The sequence below is a fragment of the Cupressus sempervirens genome, chromosome 6 (assembly GCF_028749045.1).
Source record: "Cupressus sempervirens isolate cs-2001-9-10 chromosome 6, ASM2874904v1, whole genome shotgun sequence".
NCBI lineage: Eukaryota > Viridiplantae > Streptophyta > Pinopsida > Cupressales > Cupressaceae > Cupressus > Cupressus sempervirens.
The window spans coordinates 683,881,160-683,902,113 of NC_143123.1; the positions used below are offsets into that span (position 1 = coordinate 683,881,160).

The window sequence follows — 20,954 nt, forward strand, 5'->3', positions numbered from 1 at the left end:
CATACAAAGGAAAGTGAGAGATTTCCTTTCGTCATTAGATGGCAAGGGGAATGGGAAAAGGCATGTTGTCAATTATAATTGGTGTTCTATGAGCAAAGAAAGTGGAGGCATGAGTCTTAATTAAGTATCTCACAACACAAGGGGTCACCATTTCAATTAAATGGATTATCAAATATATTCTTGGGGATAAAGCGCTGGAATATTCTGATCAAGAATGACATTGCAAAGGCAAGACCTACAAACACTTCATCTTGGAAGAGTCTTTATATTAATGACCAAATGTCAGGAAAATTTGCAACTAATTTTATGAAATCTTATGTTTTCCAGGCTATTTGGAAGGGTTAAGAATATGTTAGAAAGATTATCTATAATAACTGCATTGATGAGAAGACCAGGATATTAATCTCTCACTTTCCTTTATATGTAGTTATACTAAGTTTCCTTCTTAGTATGACAGAGAAGTTAATCTGGTGGAATATTAAAAGGGGTGGAAACCATAATTTGGCATAGATTCAAGAAGCTCGGTGATATTATTAAGGATGGCAGAATCATTATCTGGCAGGAATTGGTGACTAAGTTTATATCTTCCAATCTCAATGGAGAATATATACCATGCTAAGGGGAGCTCTTACCAGTCTTAACCTTCCAAAGAATTGTATTTGTATTAATAAGAGGAACTCCCTTCTGAAATGGCCTGACGGGACTTCTCTCCCCTAGACTAAAGCCGAACTCATCCGAAGATTTGTCTTTTTTTTAATAACCATAAACATGCTTCTCCACCTTAATACACATTGGAACATGAACATGGAACCCGATCAATGGAATAAAATCCTCACTGGCTTCTGGCTAGACAAGTAGACCAAAAAAAAAAAAAAAAAAATTATGTGGCTCCTCTTCCTGCTCAAGTTAGCTGTTAAAAGACCAAATGGGGACAGTAACATCTTCTCTTTCTGTAGAAGTCATGAATCTGAATCTCATATCTTCTTTGGTTGTTTCTTTACTAGGAGGTCCAGGGTATCTTTGGGTTATCGTTGAACCATGAGTTCAATCATTATAATATTTTAACTTGTAAGTTCTTGGGCTTAAACAACTGTTGTAATTTGTTTTAGTATTTTCTTCTTGTTGAAGTATTATAGACCATTTCAAAAAAGAGAAATGAAGACATACTTAAGGTAGATTTAGAAATCTTGCTGAGTCTCTCTGGACACTATTTTATATTAAAATTTCCTTGTACTAGACAACCATTATGAAAATAGATGAAAAAAAACTCAATAAACTCCTTGAAAATGGCGAACCCAAGATGCTGGACAAAATGGCATTGAATATAGAATAGTGCAAAACGCTTCAAAAGACCCTCTATTTGAAGAGGCTCTGAACTAGTTGGAAAAACAACTTCCTGATCTGCAAGAAAAGGCTACACTCGAAGAGGCAAGGCAGTTCAGGCTGTACCTATAGTTGTTCCACCACCAAATATGATACCACAACAACTAAGGGGAGTTGTTAATGAAAAAGGTCTTGTATGAAATTTTAATGGGTTGCCCACAGAGGAAATGACTAATGAGATATTAATGGTGTCTAAGCTTTTTGGCTAATGTTTATATTGTAACTAATCTCTAGTATCTCCAGAATGTTAGTTTTATATCCATGACACACCATGATATCACATGCTACCAGCTTACAAATATTTTGTATATATTGGTATAAGAATATTCATAAAATTGGTAGTTTACATTTCAAATAAAAATTTAGAAATACAAAACTTTAAAAAATTATTTTTATTCAATGATGGTGGATGAGAACTGAGTATGATTTTAAAAGTCGATCACAATCTAAATCAGAAACAACAAATAATAATAACGATGGATGATGGAAAATTTAATTATCAAGTATAATAGGGGCACTGGCTAATCTCCAGACAAAATGCATCAAAGACACAAAAAAAAAAAAACAAAAGTCAAACATGATTCTTTTTCATATTCAGGACGAAATTTTTACAAAATATACAGATCATGAACATCAAATATTGTATTTTTCGTTTTTTTAAATTTAGTCAATAGTACAACTTATAGGACCGCATCCGTGTATAATAGAATGATCCCTCCTAAGAGTAATTTGTTAGCGTGTGATAATTCTTATCACTCCATTTGCAAGAGCTACTTCCATCGAATATACTTGCTGCTTGCACAGGGCACATTCGTTCTTCTTCTTCAGCCACCGCACGATACATTCCTTGTGAAATATGTGCTGTTCATGCAGCGCAACTGGCGCACCTCTTCTCCCATTTCAAATTCAGATGAACAAATGGCACACCTAACCTTCTCATTCACATGACTCTCTGAGAGGTTTACGCAAGGAAAGCCTTGAACCACTTGTCTTAACCCTCTCTCCCTGTACTCCCATATCACATAACTTACTTCACGCAAAATTAGATTGATCTCATCTAACAATCCAGGCTCACACTCATTTCCTCCTCTTCCTCTCGCTGTCAAAACCTCATACTCCTGCTCTATCCAATCGACAACTATTTCAAACAAGTTAATGTGAAATCCAAAGTTATCAGCTTGATTTTGTGGGTCTGCTTCATACACTGCTTTCTCTTGTATACAGTCACTTTTCAATGTACGCGCAAGTTCATCTAGCTTCTTTACCTCTTCACTTACTTCATTCAAATCTCCTGTTGCTCCTTGCTGTGCCATTTTCTTATTATTATTAAATTATTTATGAACTTTCAACTTCAAATAGTTGTGGATCAATGGATGGTGCCAATCTCACTCACGCTCCTTTATATATATTGTATCAACAAATTTAAGAGTTAAATGAACAGATGCCAATGTTAGATTTAAATATATTGTTTTACAGATGACAAACTTATATAATAATAAGATTTTTTTCAATTTGGACGAATAGTGTGTAATGGTGGAGTTTGAAGGTCTATTTGGTAAATGGTAAAATAAATTTTATACATATATAATTTAAGTTAAAAACTACAATACAATTGTTTTGGTATTTCTTATTTAAATCAGCATGTTTAGAAGGTTCATGTTAGGTAACATCTAATAATTAGAAGGCTTGTGTTAATAATAACTACTCTTAATGAAATTTATAATATAAACTTAAAAGAGGGGTAAAATTTTTATTGAATATCAAAGAGAACAGAACAACAAAAGAAAGTCTCCTATGATCAATAATGTTCCAATCCAGCGCATGCTTGGAGGCCCATTAAGCCAAGCAACTAGCCACACCATTCCACTCATGAGGGATATGCATAAAAGATACAGAATCCAGAGAATTGCATAACTAAGTGATCTGTTGAATAACCAGAGCCAAATGTCAATCCACATCCACAAGGTGCCTTTTATTCAATAAATTCACAACCACCTACGAGTTCGTCTCACAAGTAATTCTTCTCTAGCCGTGTTGACAGCATTGTTCCACTGCAACCAAGATAGCAAGGGCTTCTATTAGGTTATTTGTATGGTAACCCTTGTAGATAGAAAACAGAAACTAAACATCACCAGAGCTATCACGTTCAACTCCCCCAATGTCAGCCGGTCCAAGATTTACCTGAGAAGAGCCATCAGTGTTGATTTTAAGAACTCCAACCTGGGAAGGAATCCAATACCCCTCACGATAAACACGTTGAGAGCATTGCCTAGCTCTTTTCTCAGAGCATCTATGAGGGGGAGAGGGAGCACCACCCTGAAGAGGAAAGGAAAGGCATCAGTAAATAACAAAATCTCTAGGGTCCAAAACTCCACCAAAGTCACATTTAGCCAAGAGTGTTTCATGAAGAGAATTAGCAATTTTCTCCCATAGATGCCTAATCCCCAACTACACATCATGAAAGCTCCTCCTGTTTCTCTCAAGCCAAACATGTCATAAAATAAGAAAAGGGTCAATAGTCCAAGCCACTTGAAGAAAAGAGGTCTTAGAAGGGGGATGGCCCAAACGGTCCCAAAACTCAAACAAGGAGGAAACATGTCAGCACGTGCATCCCCACACACTCCACCAGAAGTGTCAAATCTCCTTGACAAAAGAGCACTGGAAAAAAAGGTGGGAAACAATCTCTTCGCTATTGCGTCATAAGACACAGATGCAAGGCCCCTAGAAGCCTCTCTTGTAGAGATTCTCCCAAGTAAGACAACAATTGTAAACCAAAATCCAAAGAAAAAAGTTACACTTAGGCCATGAAAAGTTGTTCCAAACTTTCTTCCACCAAGAGACCTCCACCTCACAAAACAGTTGCTTAGTTAGCGCAAAGTACCCTAAAGAAACAGAATACTTGCCAGAAGAAGCACCTTCCCAAACCAAAACATCAAGTTCCTACAGAGAGTTGCACTCTCTAGAAGCTAAGATCTGAGAACGCTCCAACCGATCCCTCGGAGAGCCACCCAACAGCCAATTAGAAGAATTCTTCCATCTATAACCAATAGCAAGGCCTAAGATATGAGCCTCCTTATAATGAGCCACCTTATTCCATCCAACAAAGAGGAAAAAATCACAAATAGACTGTAAGTGCAGATGAGAAGACAAGAGAGGAGGATGCCCATTTCAGGAATCACTCTGAAACAAAGCCTTAGTGCCTCCATTACAAATCCAAAATAGACTTCTCATCACCAAGTGAGCACCAATCTTGAGGGTATTCCACACTATAGAGCCTCTTCCCTCAAGAGGAAACCTGGAAATATAGTCAAATGTTATTTAGGTTAATTTACTAAATCAAGAAATACTAAACTAATTTGTGTAATCAAAGATAAGGGTTAATGTTGAATATTGAATTGTAAGGAGAAAAATAAAATAGATTTATCTATATATGCTCACTTTGTTAAACAATAATAATGAAAACAAGTTTGGTGTAGATATCTTTTTAGATAGTGGAAATCAAATTATTTAACTAGTTTTCAAATTTATTAATTTATGTTGAAATGTTGTGTTGGAATATCTATAGAACTTTTTATTTTTTATCATGAAAAGATTGACTTGGGAAAAAATAAATTTGTCAAAATTAAGTTACCGTTTGACTATTTAATCAAGCATAAGTGTGTGATCTTTTTAGTATTATAGTACTATAAAGATAATTTACAAAGATGAAACACTATAAAAAATTACATAAGAATCCACCTATATATAAAATCATCAACCTTCTTAAAAGAATAAAAATATTGAATAAACCAAATATACAAAACAATCATATAAAGGTCAGGAAGACTCTAAAACCCATCCTAGAAAAACTAGTGACCATCCAAAAAAAAGCTATATCAAAACAGATCCTATGCAAGGTATACTGGTTAAACAAAACATTGACATACAGAATAGGATATGAAAACTCTAGAAAATATTAAAACTTATTTCTAATACTCATTTTATCATATCGATATTACAATCTCCTCTGCCAAGTTTGACATCATTCTAATATTTATTTCGTCAGATAAAAGATAATGAATTTCACCATGGGAGCTTCCTCGAGACATAATGTCCGACAATCTCGAGTTGTGCCAACTTTTAAAATTGAAAGCTACTCATCTATAATATTGGCCATCCCTTCATAAATAGGAATGTGAAGATTTAAATGTGAATTCAAAGTCAAATTGATTTGATTGATAAATCCTTGTATATTTAATGTCATCATTAATTTTCTTCCTTTCAAATCTACCTTGATTGTTTAATAACCTCCTAATTAGTTTAGAATTTGACCACTACTTGTTGACATCTCATTATTTCATAATAGATATGAAAAGAATGGATTCAGATAGTCTTCCATATTCATATACATATGTCTCCTTCTAAAGCGGTAACATTTACTATGGACTCCCAATTATCATGCACCCTATTCTTATCTAATTGATGAAGCAAACATCATTTTCCTTTTAGGAAGAAACATATACAATGGAGTTTAGGGAATCAATTTTTCTAAAGTGTAATAACTAAAAATCCAAATCCAAATGATATATGCACCTATAAACTCATCAAATGTCACTCTTATCTGTCAAGAATGATGATGTCATAAATCAAGTACATTTCCAACCATTGTAGACATTGACAGTCTAAGATTGTCAAGATGAATGTAGAATAACCTTCATAGGTTATGAAGATGGTTTGAAAACCATTAATGTGATCAGCAAAAGGGGATCTAGATGAACTCTCAAGCTAATCCTTCCAATCTAAAACATGAAAATCTACAAATAAATATGATATGTCTACAAGATATGAATGACAAATAACTTTCTAGAAGATAATAGATTTCCTAATATATTAAATTGATTGGTTCATTCATGTTGAAATAGAAAGTTGGTCCTAGAAAATATAAATGATGAAGATGGGATCTTCATTGGGGTGTAGGGACTAACAGGGATGCCTTTGATCCATCAAAATATGAATATTGTGTATTAGTCTAATGTTATTTAGGTTAATTTATTGAATCGATAAATACTAAACTAATTTGTGTAATGAAAGATAAGGGTTAATGTTGAATATTGAATTGTAAGGAGAAAAATAAAATAGATTTATCTATATATGCTCATTTTGTTAAACAATAATAATGAAAACAAGTTTGGTGTAGATTTCTTTTTAGATACTGGAAATTAGATTATTTAACTAGTTTTCAAATTTATTAATTTATGTTGAAATTTTGTGTTGGAATATCTATAGAACTTTTTATTTTTTATCATGAAAAGATTGTCTCGAAAAAATTAAATTTGTCAAAATTAAGTTAAAGTTTGACTATTTAATCAAGCATAAGTGTGTGATCTTTTTAGTATTATAGTACTATAAAGATACTACAAAGATGAAACACCATAAAAAATTATATCAACATCCACCTATATATAAAATCATCAACCTTCTCAAAAGAATAAAAAAATTGAGGGAAAAAAAAAGGCAAATATATGAAACAATTATGTAAAGGTTGGGAAGACTCTAAAACCCATCCTAGAAAAACTAGTGACCATCCAAAAAAAAATCTAAGCTAAATCAAAACAAATCCTACACAAGATATATTAGTTAAACAAAACATTGACACACAGAATAGGTCATGAAAACTGTTGGTGTAAATATGTATTTACTATTTACACTTACTTAAGTTTACTTAGGTTAATGCATTATTTTATTATATTGTATTATTTTATTATTTTATTTTATGAGACTCTTAGGAGTTTGTGTACCTTTATGAGTTGTCATGTTGACAACACAAAAGTACACAACTCTAATTCAGCACATGGTGTCTACAATATTGGAGTTTGCATCATTTACTGAGTTGTTATGTTGACAACACAGTTATTTGCACTCCCTTTTTAGCACATGTTGTCTACTGTAACAATAATTTGTGGGTTACACCCTTGTAGGCTTATCCTCTCATCATCGCACTTACTTTCGTACTTAATGGAGGATAACCCATATCTGGTGGACATGTGCCTAGTTGTATGACTTATCATGATGTCAATTCTTAGGCATTCTAGATGAATCTCAAAGGCCTTTATATACAGGCACTCCTAGTGTACTTTCATGCATATTGAATTGAATACATTGTTATTCTGATCATACTCTTTCTAGTCTATAGTTGTGCTTGTGTTTGAGTTCTTAGTTCTTGGGTGATTTTTTTCCTAAGGCAAATTCTTACATGGTATCAAAATTTGGAGAATTTCTCTTCACATAGCCATTCGAGACCATTGTTGCTTTAGCACCTTGACCTGAATCCAGAGTATCGCAGAAATTGGGAGCATCTAGAGCTAGAACGGACCTCGCCATTGCGTCTGAAATGTCGATTTGGTGCAAATTGGCTATAAATACACCTAACCTAGGCCAAAGTCGATCGTGAGGCAAAAAGATTTTGCAAATCAGCACCCGGAGGCCCCGATTTGCATGTTCGGGTATGAACTTTCAATCTACAATTTAAATTAATTCATATCAGTTTTTGTTTTATTTTCCTACATATTTTTGAAATTTTTTCATAGCCAGTTAGCCTTGTAGAGAAAAAAAAATTGGTACAAGTACCGGGTAGTCAAATCTTGGCCCTGCACCTTGCATAGAGAATATTCTCTTCAAGAAGTGGGCATATTCTTCACAATTTTTAGATAGTGGCTTAATTAAATCTGGGCACCTTAAACTGGCAAACAAATCTCATTTTCGGCTAGAAAAGACCAGCCAACCACACTAGTTGTCTTTGTTACATATAACCCGTGCGGGTTTCAATTTAAACACCGCACTGCCTAAAGTCTGCATGCATGTGGGACTAATATCCCATGCCAGAAATTGAATCTGGCCATCGCCAAATATCCTGGCCCAATTTTTTCCTCTGGTAGCAGCAGCTCTTTTTGACATCTGACAAAGCTGCCACGTGTTGACTGCACAACGCTCATTGCTGATGACAATAACAAAGTAGTTTTTGGGCAGTCGAAGAATATTCCAGTGACTGCATTTTTTTTGGCAATGAGTGTCGTCCCCCGTGCCACGCGTGCAACCTACAACCCCACCACCTAGGAAGGACACTTGCACTTTTGTAGGACACGTGGCATACTCCACGTCTACCAGCAGTGCAAGCTCGGTCACCCACACATCCGCCATGGTGCACTCTGTACTCCATAGTGGACTAATCCATAGCCCTCCCGCCAACTTGACAATCAGTTGAAATCGGACACACGTCAACAGTGACTCAACACCAAATCGGTAGTCCATGCTTGTGACTCAGCAAACCCACTCTAACATCTGTACACTAACTCAACATGACATTTTTTTTGTCATACTTGTATGTACAAGTACGCATGATTTCATACATGCTAACATCATCATGATGCCATGCTGACATCATCACATGGCTTAGAGTCACTGATGTCATCATTTTGTGTGGTTAAAATTGGCATCCATCTGATCGTCAAAACCAGGCATTTTATAATTGCTACAACAACCATTTGACCGTCAAATTTAAGCATGCAACTTTCCTTCCAAACCCCTCTTCAAATTGCTTTTTGATTTGGCAGCCTGACTTTGCGAGTCCATAACTTGGTCATCCATACTCCAAATTAGGTGTGATTTTTTTTATTTTGGGTAGAATTTCCTAAACTTTTCAGTGGTATTTTTTTCTGGTTTTAGTGCAAGGATTTTTTAGAAATTGTATTTTTTGGCGATTGTACTTGTTCAATCCTACATTTTGCAACTTCAAACGCTCCATACGGGCTCATCTGGACATGAAAACAAGTTCTTTTTTTTTTAAGTGCATTACTTTTTGTCTACTTTCCATATCTGTAGTCAGATTCTAGGGTTGTGTGGACAAAAATCTCACTTTCAAAATTAGGGCTTTGATTACTTTTCAGAATTATTATACATCTGAGCTACAGTGCTTAGTGACAGATTTGGGCCTCAAAAGGTAGTTGTAAAAAAGAAAAATCAGAAGGCCGCTTTGTTCATTTTGACAAGTGACCCATTGTATATGCACAACATATAAAGTGCAAAAAGCATTTTTTTGGGGGGGTCTTTTGATTGAGTGAAAAGGGGGGGGCGGGGGGGGGGGGGTGTGTGTGTTGTGTTCTTGTGTCTCTCTTGTGTGCTCTTTTCATTTTTTGCATCATGTGTTCACCTAAATGTCCACTTCTAACTTCACGTAATTATTCTACATGGAAAGATATTGCATGGAGTAGATTAATGGAAAAATGTTACAGTTTTTATGTTGATGGTACAATACCCAAACCTACTAATGCTAAAGAACTCATTGATTGGCAAAAACAAGACCAACAGGCTTTAGGAATTATTAGGAATTGTGTACATAGAGATCTCTTCTTCCACATTTTCAATTTCAAGGAATCCAAACCTGCATGGGACAAACTTGAATCATTGTATGGTAAGGTGGATGAGGAAAAGAGATTTCAAATTGAGGATGATCTACTTCTCTTGGATCCAAAGAACTTTGACACAATTTAGGATTACAACAACAAAGCCAATGAGTATAGGGCACTACTTAAAGATTTTGGAAATCCCGTGAAGGATGAAAAGTTGATTCATCACATCCTAAAGAGGCTACTTTCAGAGTATGCTTCCTTTGTCTCGAGTTATAATACTCACAAGTTGATCGTGGAAAGTGCTTACCAAAAGCCTGCATTTGATGCACTTGTAGAGATGTTGATTTTTGAACAATCTTACTTGATAGATTTGGGACTTCTCACGACATCAAAGACCAAAGCATTGGTGGCTATTGATGAGAACCAATCAAGTCAAGGAGGAAGAAGTTCTAACAACAACAACAACAAGCAGTGGAAGCAGAAATCACAATCTAAGACATAATAATCCTCCTCATAGCAAGGCAATTCTTCTTCCAACAAGAAGGGAAGTAATGAATAGAAGGACAAACTTTTTTGTGCATATTGCAAAAAACCAAATCATGATGAGCATCATTGCAAGACTAAAAGAATCAATGAGTTGGAAAACCTAGTCAAGAAGAACAAAATTCAAGTGTCAGGTACTTCCAAGGATTCAACTCCAACCTCTTCAAAGGGAAAAGGAAAAGCACTTATGGCAAACACAAGTTCTTCTTCGGAATGGATACTTGACTCAGGTGCCTCCTATCATATGGGTTCTTTAAAGGGAGACTTTTCTTCATTGAAGCAGTCATAGGTACCACACATCTTTGTGGGAGATGATACTAAAATGGAAGTTGAAGGAAAATGACCTATGGAAATGGAAAACGGGGGATTCAAAGATGTTCTCTACATTCCAAACCTTAGCTCCAATCTCCTCTCAGTTTACCAAATCACTCACCTTGGAGATGGGCACAAAGTTGAGTTCCTTCCAGATTTAGTGATGGTGTGCAGTCTAAAAGATAATTCATTGGTTGTAGTGGGGAAAGTCAATCATGACAAGAGGTTTTATTTCTTCTCCCACTTTGTGCCTAAGTCTCCTTCACAAGCCTTGTTGACTCGCTCTAATTCACAAATCAAACTATGGCATGAGTGGTTTGGTCATCTTGCCTTCTGCTATCTTCAGCAACATTGCTCAAAACACATGGTCAAAGGTCTACCTAACATCAACTTTTCTAAGGGTGAGTGTTCATCATGTTCAGTAGATATGCATCTCGACGAGAAATATGATAAAGGAAAGTCTTCAAGAGCTCCAATTGTTCTTTAGTTGGTTCACATGGTTCTAGCAGGACCTTTTTTAGTGACTTTAGTCAACCAAGGCCGCTACATCCTTACTTTTGTTGATAACTTTTCATGCTTCACATGGGTCTACTTCCTTCATCACAAGAATGAAGTGGTTGATAAGCTTCAAGCCTTTAAGGCTCATGTTGAACACAAATGATGACATTCATACACCAGCTCAACATGACATGTGTTTTTTATCGTACTTGTTTATACAGGTCTGTACGATTTCATACATGTTGATGTCATCATGATGCCATGTTGACATCATCATAGGGCTTGGAGTCGTTGACATCATCATTTTGTAAGGTTAAAATTGATGGTCGTCCAACCATCAGAACTAGGCATTTTATAACTATTGCAACAACTGTTTGACCATCAAATTTAAACACATAGTTTTTCTTCCATACCCCTCTTCAGATTGCTTTTTGATTTGGCAGCCTGACTTTACAAGCCCATAACTTGGTCATCCGGACTCCAAATCAGGTGTGATTTTTTTAATTTTGGGTAGACTTTCCTAAACTTTTCAGTGGAGGTGTTCTTTTCTAGTTTTGGTGCAAATTGTTACAAAAACTCTAGAAAATATTAAAACTGATTTCCAATACTTATTTTATCATATCGATATTACAATCTCCTCCTGCCACCTCTGCCAAGTTTGACATCTTTCTAATATTTATTTCGTCAGATAAAAGATAGTGAATTTCACCATGAAAGCTTCCTTGAGACATAATGTACAACAACCTCGAGTTGTGTCAACTTTTGAAATTTTAAAGCGACTCATGTATAATATTGGTTATCCCTTCATGAATAGGATGTGAAAATTTAAATGTGAATTCAAAGTCTAATTGATCTAATTGATAAACCCTTGTATATTTAATGTCATCATTAATTTTCCTCCTTTCAAATCTACCTTGTTTGTTTGATAATCTCCTAATTAGTTTAGAATTTGACCACTACTTACTAGCATCTCATTATTTCATAACATATATGAAAATAATGGATTCACATAGCCTTCCATATTCATATACATATGTCTCTCCTTCTAAAGTGATAACATTTACTATGGACTCTCATTTATCACACACCCTATTCTTATCTAGTTGATGAAACAAACATCATTTTCCTTTTAGGAAGAAACATATACAATGGAGATTAGGGAATCAATTTTTCTAAAGTGAAAGAATTAGAAATCCAAATCCAAATGATATATGCACCTATAAATGCATCAAATGGACCACTCTTTTCTGTCAAGAATGATGATGCCATAAACCAATCAAGTACATGTCCAACCATTGTAGACAATGACAGTCTAAGATTGTCAAGACAAATGTAGAATAACCTTCATAGGTTATGAAGATGGTTTGAAAACCATTAATGTGATTGGCAAAAAGGGGTCTAGATGAACTCTCAAGCTAATCCTTCCAATCTATAACATGAAAATCTGCAAATAAAGATGATATGTCTACAAGATATGAATGATGTAAATAACTTTCTAGAAGATAATAGATTTCCTAATATATTAAATCAATTGGATCATTCATGTTGAAATAGAAAGTTGGTCCTAGAAAATATAAATGATGAAGATGGGATCTTCATTGGGGTGTAGGAACTTATAGGTAGACCTTTGATCCATCAAAATATGCAAGACTTGATCCATCATTCATATGTCTACAAGATATGAATGATGTAAATAACTTTCTAGAAGATAATAGATTTCCTAATATATTAAATCAATTGGATCATTCATGTTGAAATAGAAAGTTGGTCCTAGAAAATATAAATGATGAAGATGGGATCTTCATTGGGGTGTAGGATGTTTATTTTTATTTTTATGGCCTATTTGCTTGATAGTCTTTTCAATGCCTCTTTAGGTTCTATAGTTAGCATTGGTAGTTGGCTATGTGGCATGGCCCTTTAGGTTCTATAGTTGGCATTGTGTAAATATTTTATTGTTTGTATTCTTACATTTTGCATACATGGTGTGTGTGTGTACAACACACACACACACACACACACACACACACACACACACACACACACACATGTATATGTATACATACATACACATATGTATGTGTGTGTGTGTGTGTATTATAAGGACCTAGAAACCTATAATTGGAAGGGGTGGGAGGGCCCACCCAACTCGACAGCACTATGGCTGGCCAATGATTGTTAAGGCCAATAGTTGTTTAATATGCATCTCAATATGGATTTGCGGAGTTTTTCCCTTTGCCATAGTAGGGGAGGGCTATGGAATTGAATCTAGATACTAAGCCCCTTAGGGATTTGATTGATCTAGTCTGCACCAAAACCAGTTGTTTACTTTGTCTATGTGGACCCCCAACTATTGATACAAAAAAATGAAGTTGAAAAAAAGTTTGACAAACAGATACGTCAATTAACATGAAATGAAATAGTGATAGAAGTAAAATCTCTATAATAAAACAAGCCCTTAAAATAGAAATTCATATGGATATATGACAACATCACAAAGAGAACAAAAAGTTTGACAAAACAAATGTGTCGCCTAACATGAAAATGAAACAATGATAGGAGTAAGAGCTCTATATAAAAAGAGTCCATGAAGTGAGCTTAGCATTTAATCTATATGTTCTTTCATAAATTAAACACGATAAAAAAAATGAAAAATAAGTTCTTTCAACATCTTTGTGCCTTGCAATCTCTTGTGGCATCATATCCCTCTCGACAATGGCCAATAGAATTATCAATCACCTCAGAGCAAGAGTTCTTCCAAAATGGAGGGAAAGACTGGGAAGACAAAACTATACAAGATTTACACTAAAAGGTTTAGACATGGGGTTTAAGGAGACTACCCATGGTTTGGTTGAAAAGAGGGTACTTCTACCAACCGCACAACTTGCTCAACACCAAATTACATTTCTCACAATAGGAAAAGTAGCAACAAAAATTCCCTTGGCACAAGGGAGAAGATCACTGGTACCTAAAACCAAAGGTCTCCAATATTTCATTACCAAAAGATGCAAATTAAGTGCAGAGAAGCAACTTTGTACACTAATCGACAACATTAGAAGTAATCCACATTTGTAAGCTAAAGGTTGATATAACCAACTTTTGCAACCCCTTTTGCGAAATCTTCATGTTTATGTCTAAACCAGGGTAAAAGCACAAAGTTGTGTCACCTTTCAAGTTGACTTACTCAAATGACTCAATTTGAGTATTTCTACCTAAAAATTATTTTTTCTCAAAGATATGATCTTGATAAATTTATTCTAGTTAAGTTATATCCAGTCTCACACTTTTCCAATTGGAAATGTCTATTAAATGCATTGTTTATACTAGTTTTTATCCAATTACTAAATAAATAAAATTATTTTAGAAAACTAATGTTTCAATAACTCTTACTATTTTTTATGCTATATTTGTAATAACATATAAACACCATTTTATAGAGCTCAAAGTCAAGAATATTCTCATATAGAATTCATAGTGTTTTAATTAGATATAGTATATTCCAAAGGAGAGAGTCCTCTTCCAAAATGTATAATTTTTCTTTTGATTGGAATAGATTTATTTTGAAAAATGTGGTGGGAGATGAAAACTATCAATTTTAGGTGAGTTGAAATTTGAATTGTTATAAAAGAGAAAATATAAGTCTAAAGCTAATTTTTTATTTTTGAATGTTCTAGCTATATATGTTATCTATAACATAATCTAGTATCAAAGGGAAATAGGTTCATTTCCATATAGTTTTGTGGTGGGAAGTAGACCCCTAATTTCCAGTGTTTTTCAACAACTAAAAGTTATCTTTAAAAAATAGGAAAATATATAATTTTTTATTTCAAATAATTATTAAAAATTATAATCCTAAACTTCATCCATTTCTACACATTTCATTAGTTTACTCCATTTTCAAATTTTAAATAATAATACCAATTGTATGTCATTGAAGGTGAACAATTATATTTTTGTTAGCCTTTTCCTTTATTAAAGGGTGACAAAGGTTTGTGTTTTTACCCACCAATTCATTGCTCCTTAGAAGAGCAATTCAAGAATGAGATCCTTAGAAGAGCAAATCAATCCATAAAAACATTTTGAGATAGTGCTCGCATAGGTTCACAAAGAACATAAAAAATTGTCATACAAATCGGATTACATATTATAGATTCCTTTGCTTCTAAATTTAAAGTAAGAGAGCAAAAAAAAAATTCAATATCACTAATATCATTGTAGGTTAAAATTGTTCCCTTTTATAAATCTTTACATTCAATTTAAATCGTTAATATGTCAAAAATTACATATTTGACTAATAAGCTCTTTTTAAATCTTATTGAGTGTCATATAATTTTAAAAATGTAATCCTTGATTATTTAGCAAATAGTAAAACATGATACAAATAATCACAAAGAGAACAAAAAGTCAAAATTTGAACCTAACATGAAAATGAAATAGTAAGTCATTTTATATTAATAGAATCCTTTAAAATAAAAATTGATATGGATCTATGGGTGTTATTTCCAAGGCAATCTATAAGATTTTTTTAAATGCTATTAAGTGTCATATAATTTTAAAAATATGTTTAACTAATAACAAGTAAAACATGATTATGAAAATATATTTAACAAATAACAAGTAAAACATGATACAAATAATCACAAAGAGAACAAAAAGTCAAAATTTGAACCTAACATGAAAATGAAATAGTAAAAACCATTCTATATTAATAGAATCCTTTAAAAATTAAAAATTGATATGGGTCTATGAGTGTTCTTTCCAAGGCCATCTATAAGCTCTTTTTAAATGTTATTGTCATATAATTTTTAAAATATGTTTAACTAATAACAAGTAAAACATGATTTTAAAAATATATTTAACAAATAACAAGCAAAACATGATACAAATAATCACAAAGAGAACAGAAAGTCAAAATTTGAACCTAACATGAAAATGAAATAGTAAAAGCCATTCTATATTAATATAATCCTGTAAAATAAAATTTGATATGGATCTATAGGTGTTCTTTCCCAAACGATCTATGGATGCTCTTTCAAAGGCTTCTATGCATATTCTTTCAAAGACTTTTATGCACATGTAGAATCCTTTAAAATAGAAATTTGATATGGATCTATAGGTGTTCTTTCCCAAACGATCTATGGATGCTCTTTCAAAGGCTTCTATGCATATTCTTTCAAAGACTTTTATGCACATGTAGGATTGTCTTTTGAAGGCTTCTATGTGTTCTTTGAGAGGCTTCCTTGAAGAAAAGTAACAATTTTTCTTAGTAATTTGTTGCAATTGTAGTTTTTTAAGTGTTCTTTCAAGACTTCTACCTTAAAGACATCTGATTTGTAAATTATTATGGAAAAGATTATGTACTCAAGAAACTCTTTTTAAAAAGTAATGTAGTTTTGTAAATTGTTATTTCATGTCTTAATGACATCTGATTTGTAAATCATTTATTTATTAATATAAATACATTTTCTCCACCCACCGATTTTCAATTAATTTTCTCCTCCATGAACACAATAATAATAAAAGTGTTTTCCATATAGAAAAGAGGCTAAACATGATGTTGCATTTGGTACAAAATTGTTGAAGGATTGTGACAATCCACAACCATTCATTTGATATGAACCCAACATATCATAAAGTGAACATAAAATTTTGACAAAACAAATACATCACCTAAACATGAAAATGAAATAGTGATAGAAGTAAAAGCTCTATGGTAAAACAAGTCCTTGAAATAGAAATTCACATGGATAATGGAAAACATCACAAAGAGAACAAAAAGTTTGACAAAATAAATGTGTCACCTAACATGAAAATGAAAGAGTGATAGGAGTAAAAGCTCTATATAAAAATGAGTCTATGAAGTGAGCTTAGTATTTAATCTGTGTGCTTTTTATAAATGAAACATGATAAAAAATAAATGCACAATAAGTTCTTTCAAGGTCTTTGTGCCTTGCAATCTCTTGTGGTATTGTCCCTCTAGAAAATGGCCAATAGAGTTTCCAGTCGCCTCACAAGAGTTCTTCCAAAATGGAGGGCATGACTGGAAAGACCAAACTATATAGGATTTACACTGAAAGGTTTAGACACAGGGTTTAAGGAGACTACCCATGGTTTGGTTGAAAGAGAGTGATTCTGCCAACCCCGCAACTTGCTCAATGTATTACATTTCTCACAGTAGGAAAAATAGCAACAAAACTTCCCTTGGCGCAAGGCCTCCAATTACACGTGGAGAAGGCCACAAGCAAAAATTTGAAAATTAATGACGAGAACACCATACATAACAAGCAAGTGATACTGACTTAGCATTAGAAGCAATCCACATTTATAAGCCACTTTGCTTTGCAAAACCTTCATGTTTTATGTCTAAACCAATTTTCAAGCCCCTTTTGCTATCAAAATTCAAGAATGAGCTCCTTAGATAGTGATCAGTCCCATAAGTTCACAAAGACATAACAAAATTATCATACAAATCAGATTACAACCATAATTCAATGTCACTAATATCATTGAAAATTAAAATTGTCACCTCTTATAAATCTTTACATTCAAATTTAAATCATTAATATGCCTTTTTTTAATTTAAATAACTAATATGAAGATACAAACAATAAAGAAAACAAAAAACTCCAAATTTGAACCTAACATGAAGATAAAATAGTAAAAGTCTATGGATGTTCTTCCAGAAGGTTTCTATGTATGTTGACCAGTCTAGAATAACTTCCAAGGCTTTTATGTGTGTTGAAGAAAAATAATGAGTTTTCAGAAGTTGTAGTTTTCTAAGTGTTCTTTCAAGACTTGTATTTTAGAGACAGCTGATTTGTAAATTAATATAGAGAAGATTATGTACTCAGCTCTTAAAAAAACAAGACAACATTTTCCATATCAATTATTAAATGACTTATTGCAATCATAATTTTCTAAAGTGTTATTTCAAAACTTATGTCTTAGAGATATATAATTTGTAAAGAATTTATTTATTAATATAAATATATGTTTTCAAATAAAGGTTTGACAAACGATTTATAATAAATCTAACAAATAACATTTATGGCCACTAATTTCCAATTAATTTTGAACTGGTAAATATTTCCATCACCATGAACACAATAAAAACGGAAATGCCTTCCATATTAGTAAAGAATTCGAGACCACCTCTGCAGAAAAGAGGCTAAACATGATGTTTCATTTGGTACAAAATTGTTGGAGAAGGATTGCGACGGTCCACAATCATTCATATGAAAATTATAATATGTGTTCGTGTCAACGTGCACACTCAGGCTGAGGCGTGGAAAACCTGGTGGAATCCCTGCAGTAGTCGTATATCATGTATTTGTCCTCTACCCACCTTAATTTCAGTCTCTGTTTCCCATTCAGGCCCGCATATTCACCCTGGTCCCACCACCTCGAAGACGAAGATGATGCGCAGTCACTCATGGATTGCGGGCCCTTGTACTCGCAAGCATCTATGCTGAAATTCCTGTACGTGGCAATGAAAGGGGCATGGCTCCAGTCAGTCTTCACCAGCCCTCCCTGTGTGGCCCAGTCATCCGCATTCCATATGGATGAGTATATCCCCATCGCCTGCCTCTGCGGGTATGCTACCCCTGTTTCATTCTCCCTGTTCGCAAATACCCTCACTGGTACATCATCCACCATGAATCTGCATTCATATTTCTGGTTAGTATCAGTGCTTAATAAGCTGCTTAATGGCTAATTTATGGGGTTGTTGTAGATTGTGTTTTGGGCTTACACTACTTGGTGTCGATTCCACAGAAAGGAATATGAATGGAAATCTTGTGTTGGGTCGAACCACAAGTAGAGCCTCTGTTCTCTGTTGCCAACGCCCGCTGAGTAGACATTGGTCTGCACAATGTATGGCTCTCCAGATTTGTTGCCCAAAAACTCGAAATCGAATTCATCATGCTGGTCACCTTGTGAAGACATCTGTGATTCGAGACATTTATCAACCAAATCAGTAGGCACAATGAAACAACAGGGAATGAACAAATGGTATAAATCAACATTTGTTATTCAATTCATTTTATCAAATAGATCAGTGAACGAACCAATGTATCGGATTCTTACAATCTACGAGAATGTTTTGCTGTAGTATCTCACACAAAAGAGAATCAACCAAATCAACTACATAAGAGTAATCCTTGCTAAGAATAGAACAAAGGGGGTTGTGGATTACTTACATAAAAGGCTGTGACAGTGCCTGCTGAGTCCCCTGCAACGAGCTTGATCTGCACATTTGCCTTTCCGAAGAGGTATGTGCTTTTAGAAGCAAATCCCGCACCTTTATCAAAATATTCAACACATTAAATTAGAGCCAACGTAAATTATAGTGAACACGAAACCCCACCCAATATTTGTCTTGGAAATAAACAATTGAGACTGTGTTTAGAGCTGCATTAATGAAATTAGCTTGTAAGGCCTGTACAGCATATTTTCGAATTTGGAAATTAAATTAAGCAACCCGGATTAAAATCATGTGCAAGAGTGGAGAGTGAGTAGCTTATAAGGCCTGCAGAGTATATCTTCAGTTATTAAAGCGAACACAATGTCCACAAAAACTTTTTCTGGTCAGAAAGACAAATGAGACTCTGTGTTTGCAGCTAGATTGATGAAAAATAGGTAGCACAAAAGGCCTTCAAACAAAATACTGAAAAAGGTCTGCAGAGTATATCTACGAAAGTGGATATTCAATTAAGCAAATGGAATCTCTCAGTGAAGAAGAAAACCGGATTAAATGTGCGAGAGTCAAGATACATTCTCTCAGTTCCAACTGTAAACTCTAATCAGTATCAAGGGGGGGGTGAACAGCAAAATTTTAGATAAAACCAGTAATGCCAAATTGTGAAATGGATGGAGGACAAAAATCGAGGACTCCCGTTACTGCAATAAAGGGATGGTGAAAACAAAATGGACATATTGAGTGGACATTTTCCAGAGACTAATCTTCACCAAACAGTTAGTTCTATTTAGATTCACAACAGAACCAAGATGAAAACAAAAACTCTTAAGAACGGACCAATTTCATATATTTTAATCCCTCGGACAACTGTGTCTCGTAGGTGCCATTAAAACACCTTGACTCATTCAATCAATCAAAAATATCTTCAAAAGCATCAATAGATGATGAGAAAAGATACCAGAAATGTTGTCGAGCTTGAGCTTGAGCATTTGGCCCTCATACATGACATGATCCTCTGCCCAACTGGGGTAGAAGAAATCATTGAACTCAGCACATTGTAAAACCCCCACACTCAATAAAACGACTGTGCAGAAAACCCACAAGCATAAGCTCTTCCTCACAGCAGCCATGGCAGAAATCAATCAATCTGATCGTGAAGCTTTGAGTTCATACCCTGCAATTTATATACTACTGGGCAGAAAGGCGATCACGGGAAAAACCCCTGTTGCCAGGCTGTGAAAGAGAATAAACAACACCAATATATTCATTAATGGGGGATCCCCTGTTTTTCAAAATTCACCCCGACCGTTGAGGCCAATGCGATGAAATCTGTATTGAGGCTTCCATTCCACTCTCACTTGAACGTTAACATGGCAGTGTACAGCTGTTCTGAATTCTGACACAACATTGAAAAAAGTTGCCAAGTTGCCACTTTGCACGTACCAAAGAAGCCTGCAACAACAACCTACCAAGCACGCCTCACCCCTCTCTCCATGTCCTTTCTTGTCAGTTACATTAAACCGCTACGGTTTTACAGCTGGACCTCTCAAGCTTGCTCTGCAAGCAAGTAAAAAAACGATGGTGGAGATTCCTGGATGTTGGGGAACCAGTTGGCGGCTCAGAAATCAAAGTTAAGAGTT

General features: G+C 34.4%; 1 protein-coding gene across 1 annotated transcript; it reads right to left on the minus strand.

Moving 5' to 3' along the window:
- Positions 1 to 18,226: 18,226 nt before the first annotated feature.
- On the minus strand, positions 18,227 to 20,723 carry LOC149554037 (xyloglucan endotransglucosylase protein 6-like). The gene is made up of 4 exons (XM_089789370.1): positions 20,273 to 20,723; positions 19,316 to 19,416; positions 18,868 to 19,061; positions 18,227 to 18,777 (listed from the first exon to the last, which is right to left on the minus strand). Exons 1-4 carry the CDS (start codon positions 20,442 to 20,444, stop codon positions 18,378 to 18,380), a joined length of 867 nt encoding a protein of 288 aa, XP_089645496.1. The 5' UTR covers positions 20,445 to 20,723; the 3' UTR covers positions 18,227 to 18,377.
- Between the last annotated feature and the right edge of the window lie 231 nt (positions 20,724 to 20,954).

What these genes read in the sequence shown, in the direction of transcription:
- LOC149554037 (XM_089789370.1), bottom strand. Translation starts at nt 20,444, where the DNA reads ATGGCTGCTGTGAGGAAGAGCTTATGCTTGTGGGTTTTCTGCACAGTC. An exon ending in CAAGCTCGACAACATTTCTG is followed by an intron (nt 19,417 to 20,272) that starts GTATCTTTTCTC and finishes ATTTTGATAAAG; the next exon opens with GTGCGGGATTTGCTTCTAAA. An exon ending in GCACTGTCACAGCCTTTTAT is followed by an intron (nt 19,062 to 19,315) that starts GTAAGTAATCCA and finishes CTCGAATCACAG; the next exon opens with ATGTCTTCACAAGGTGACCA.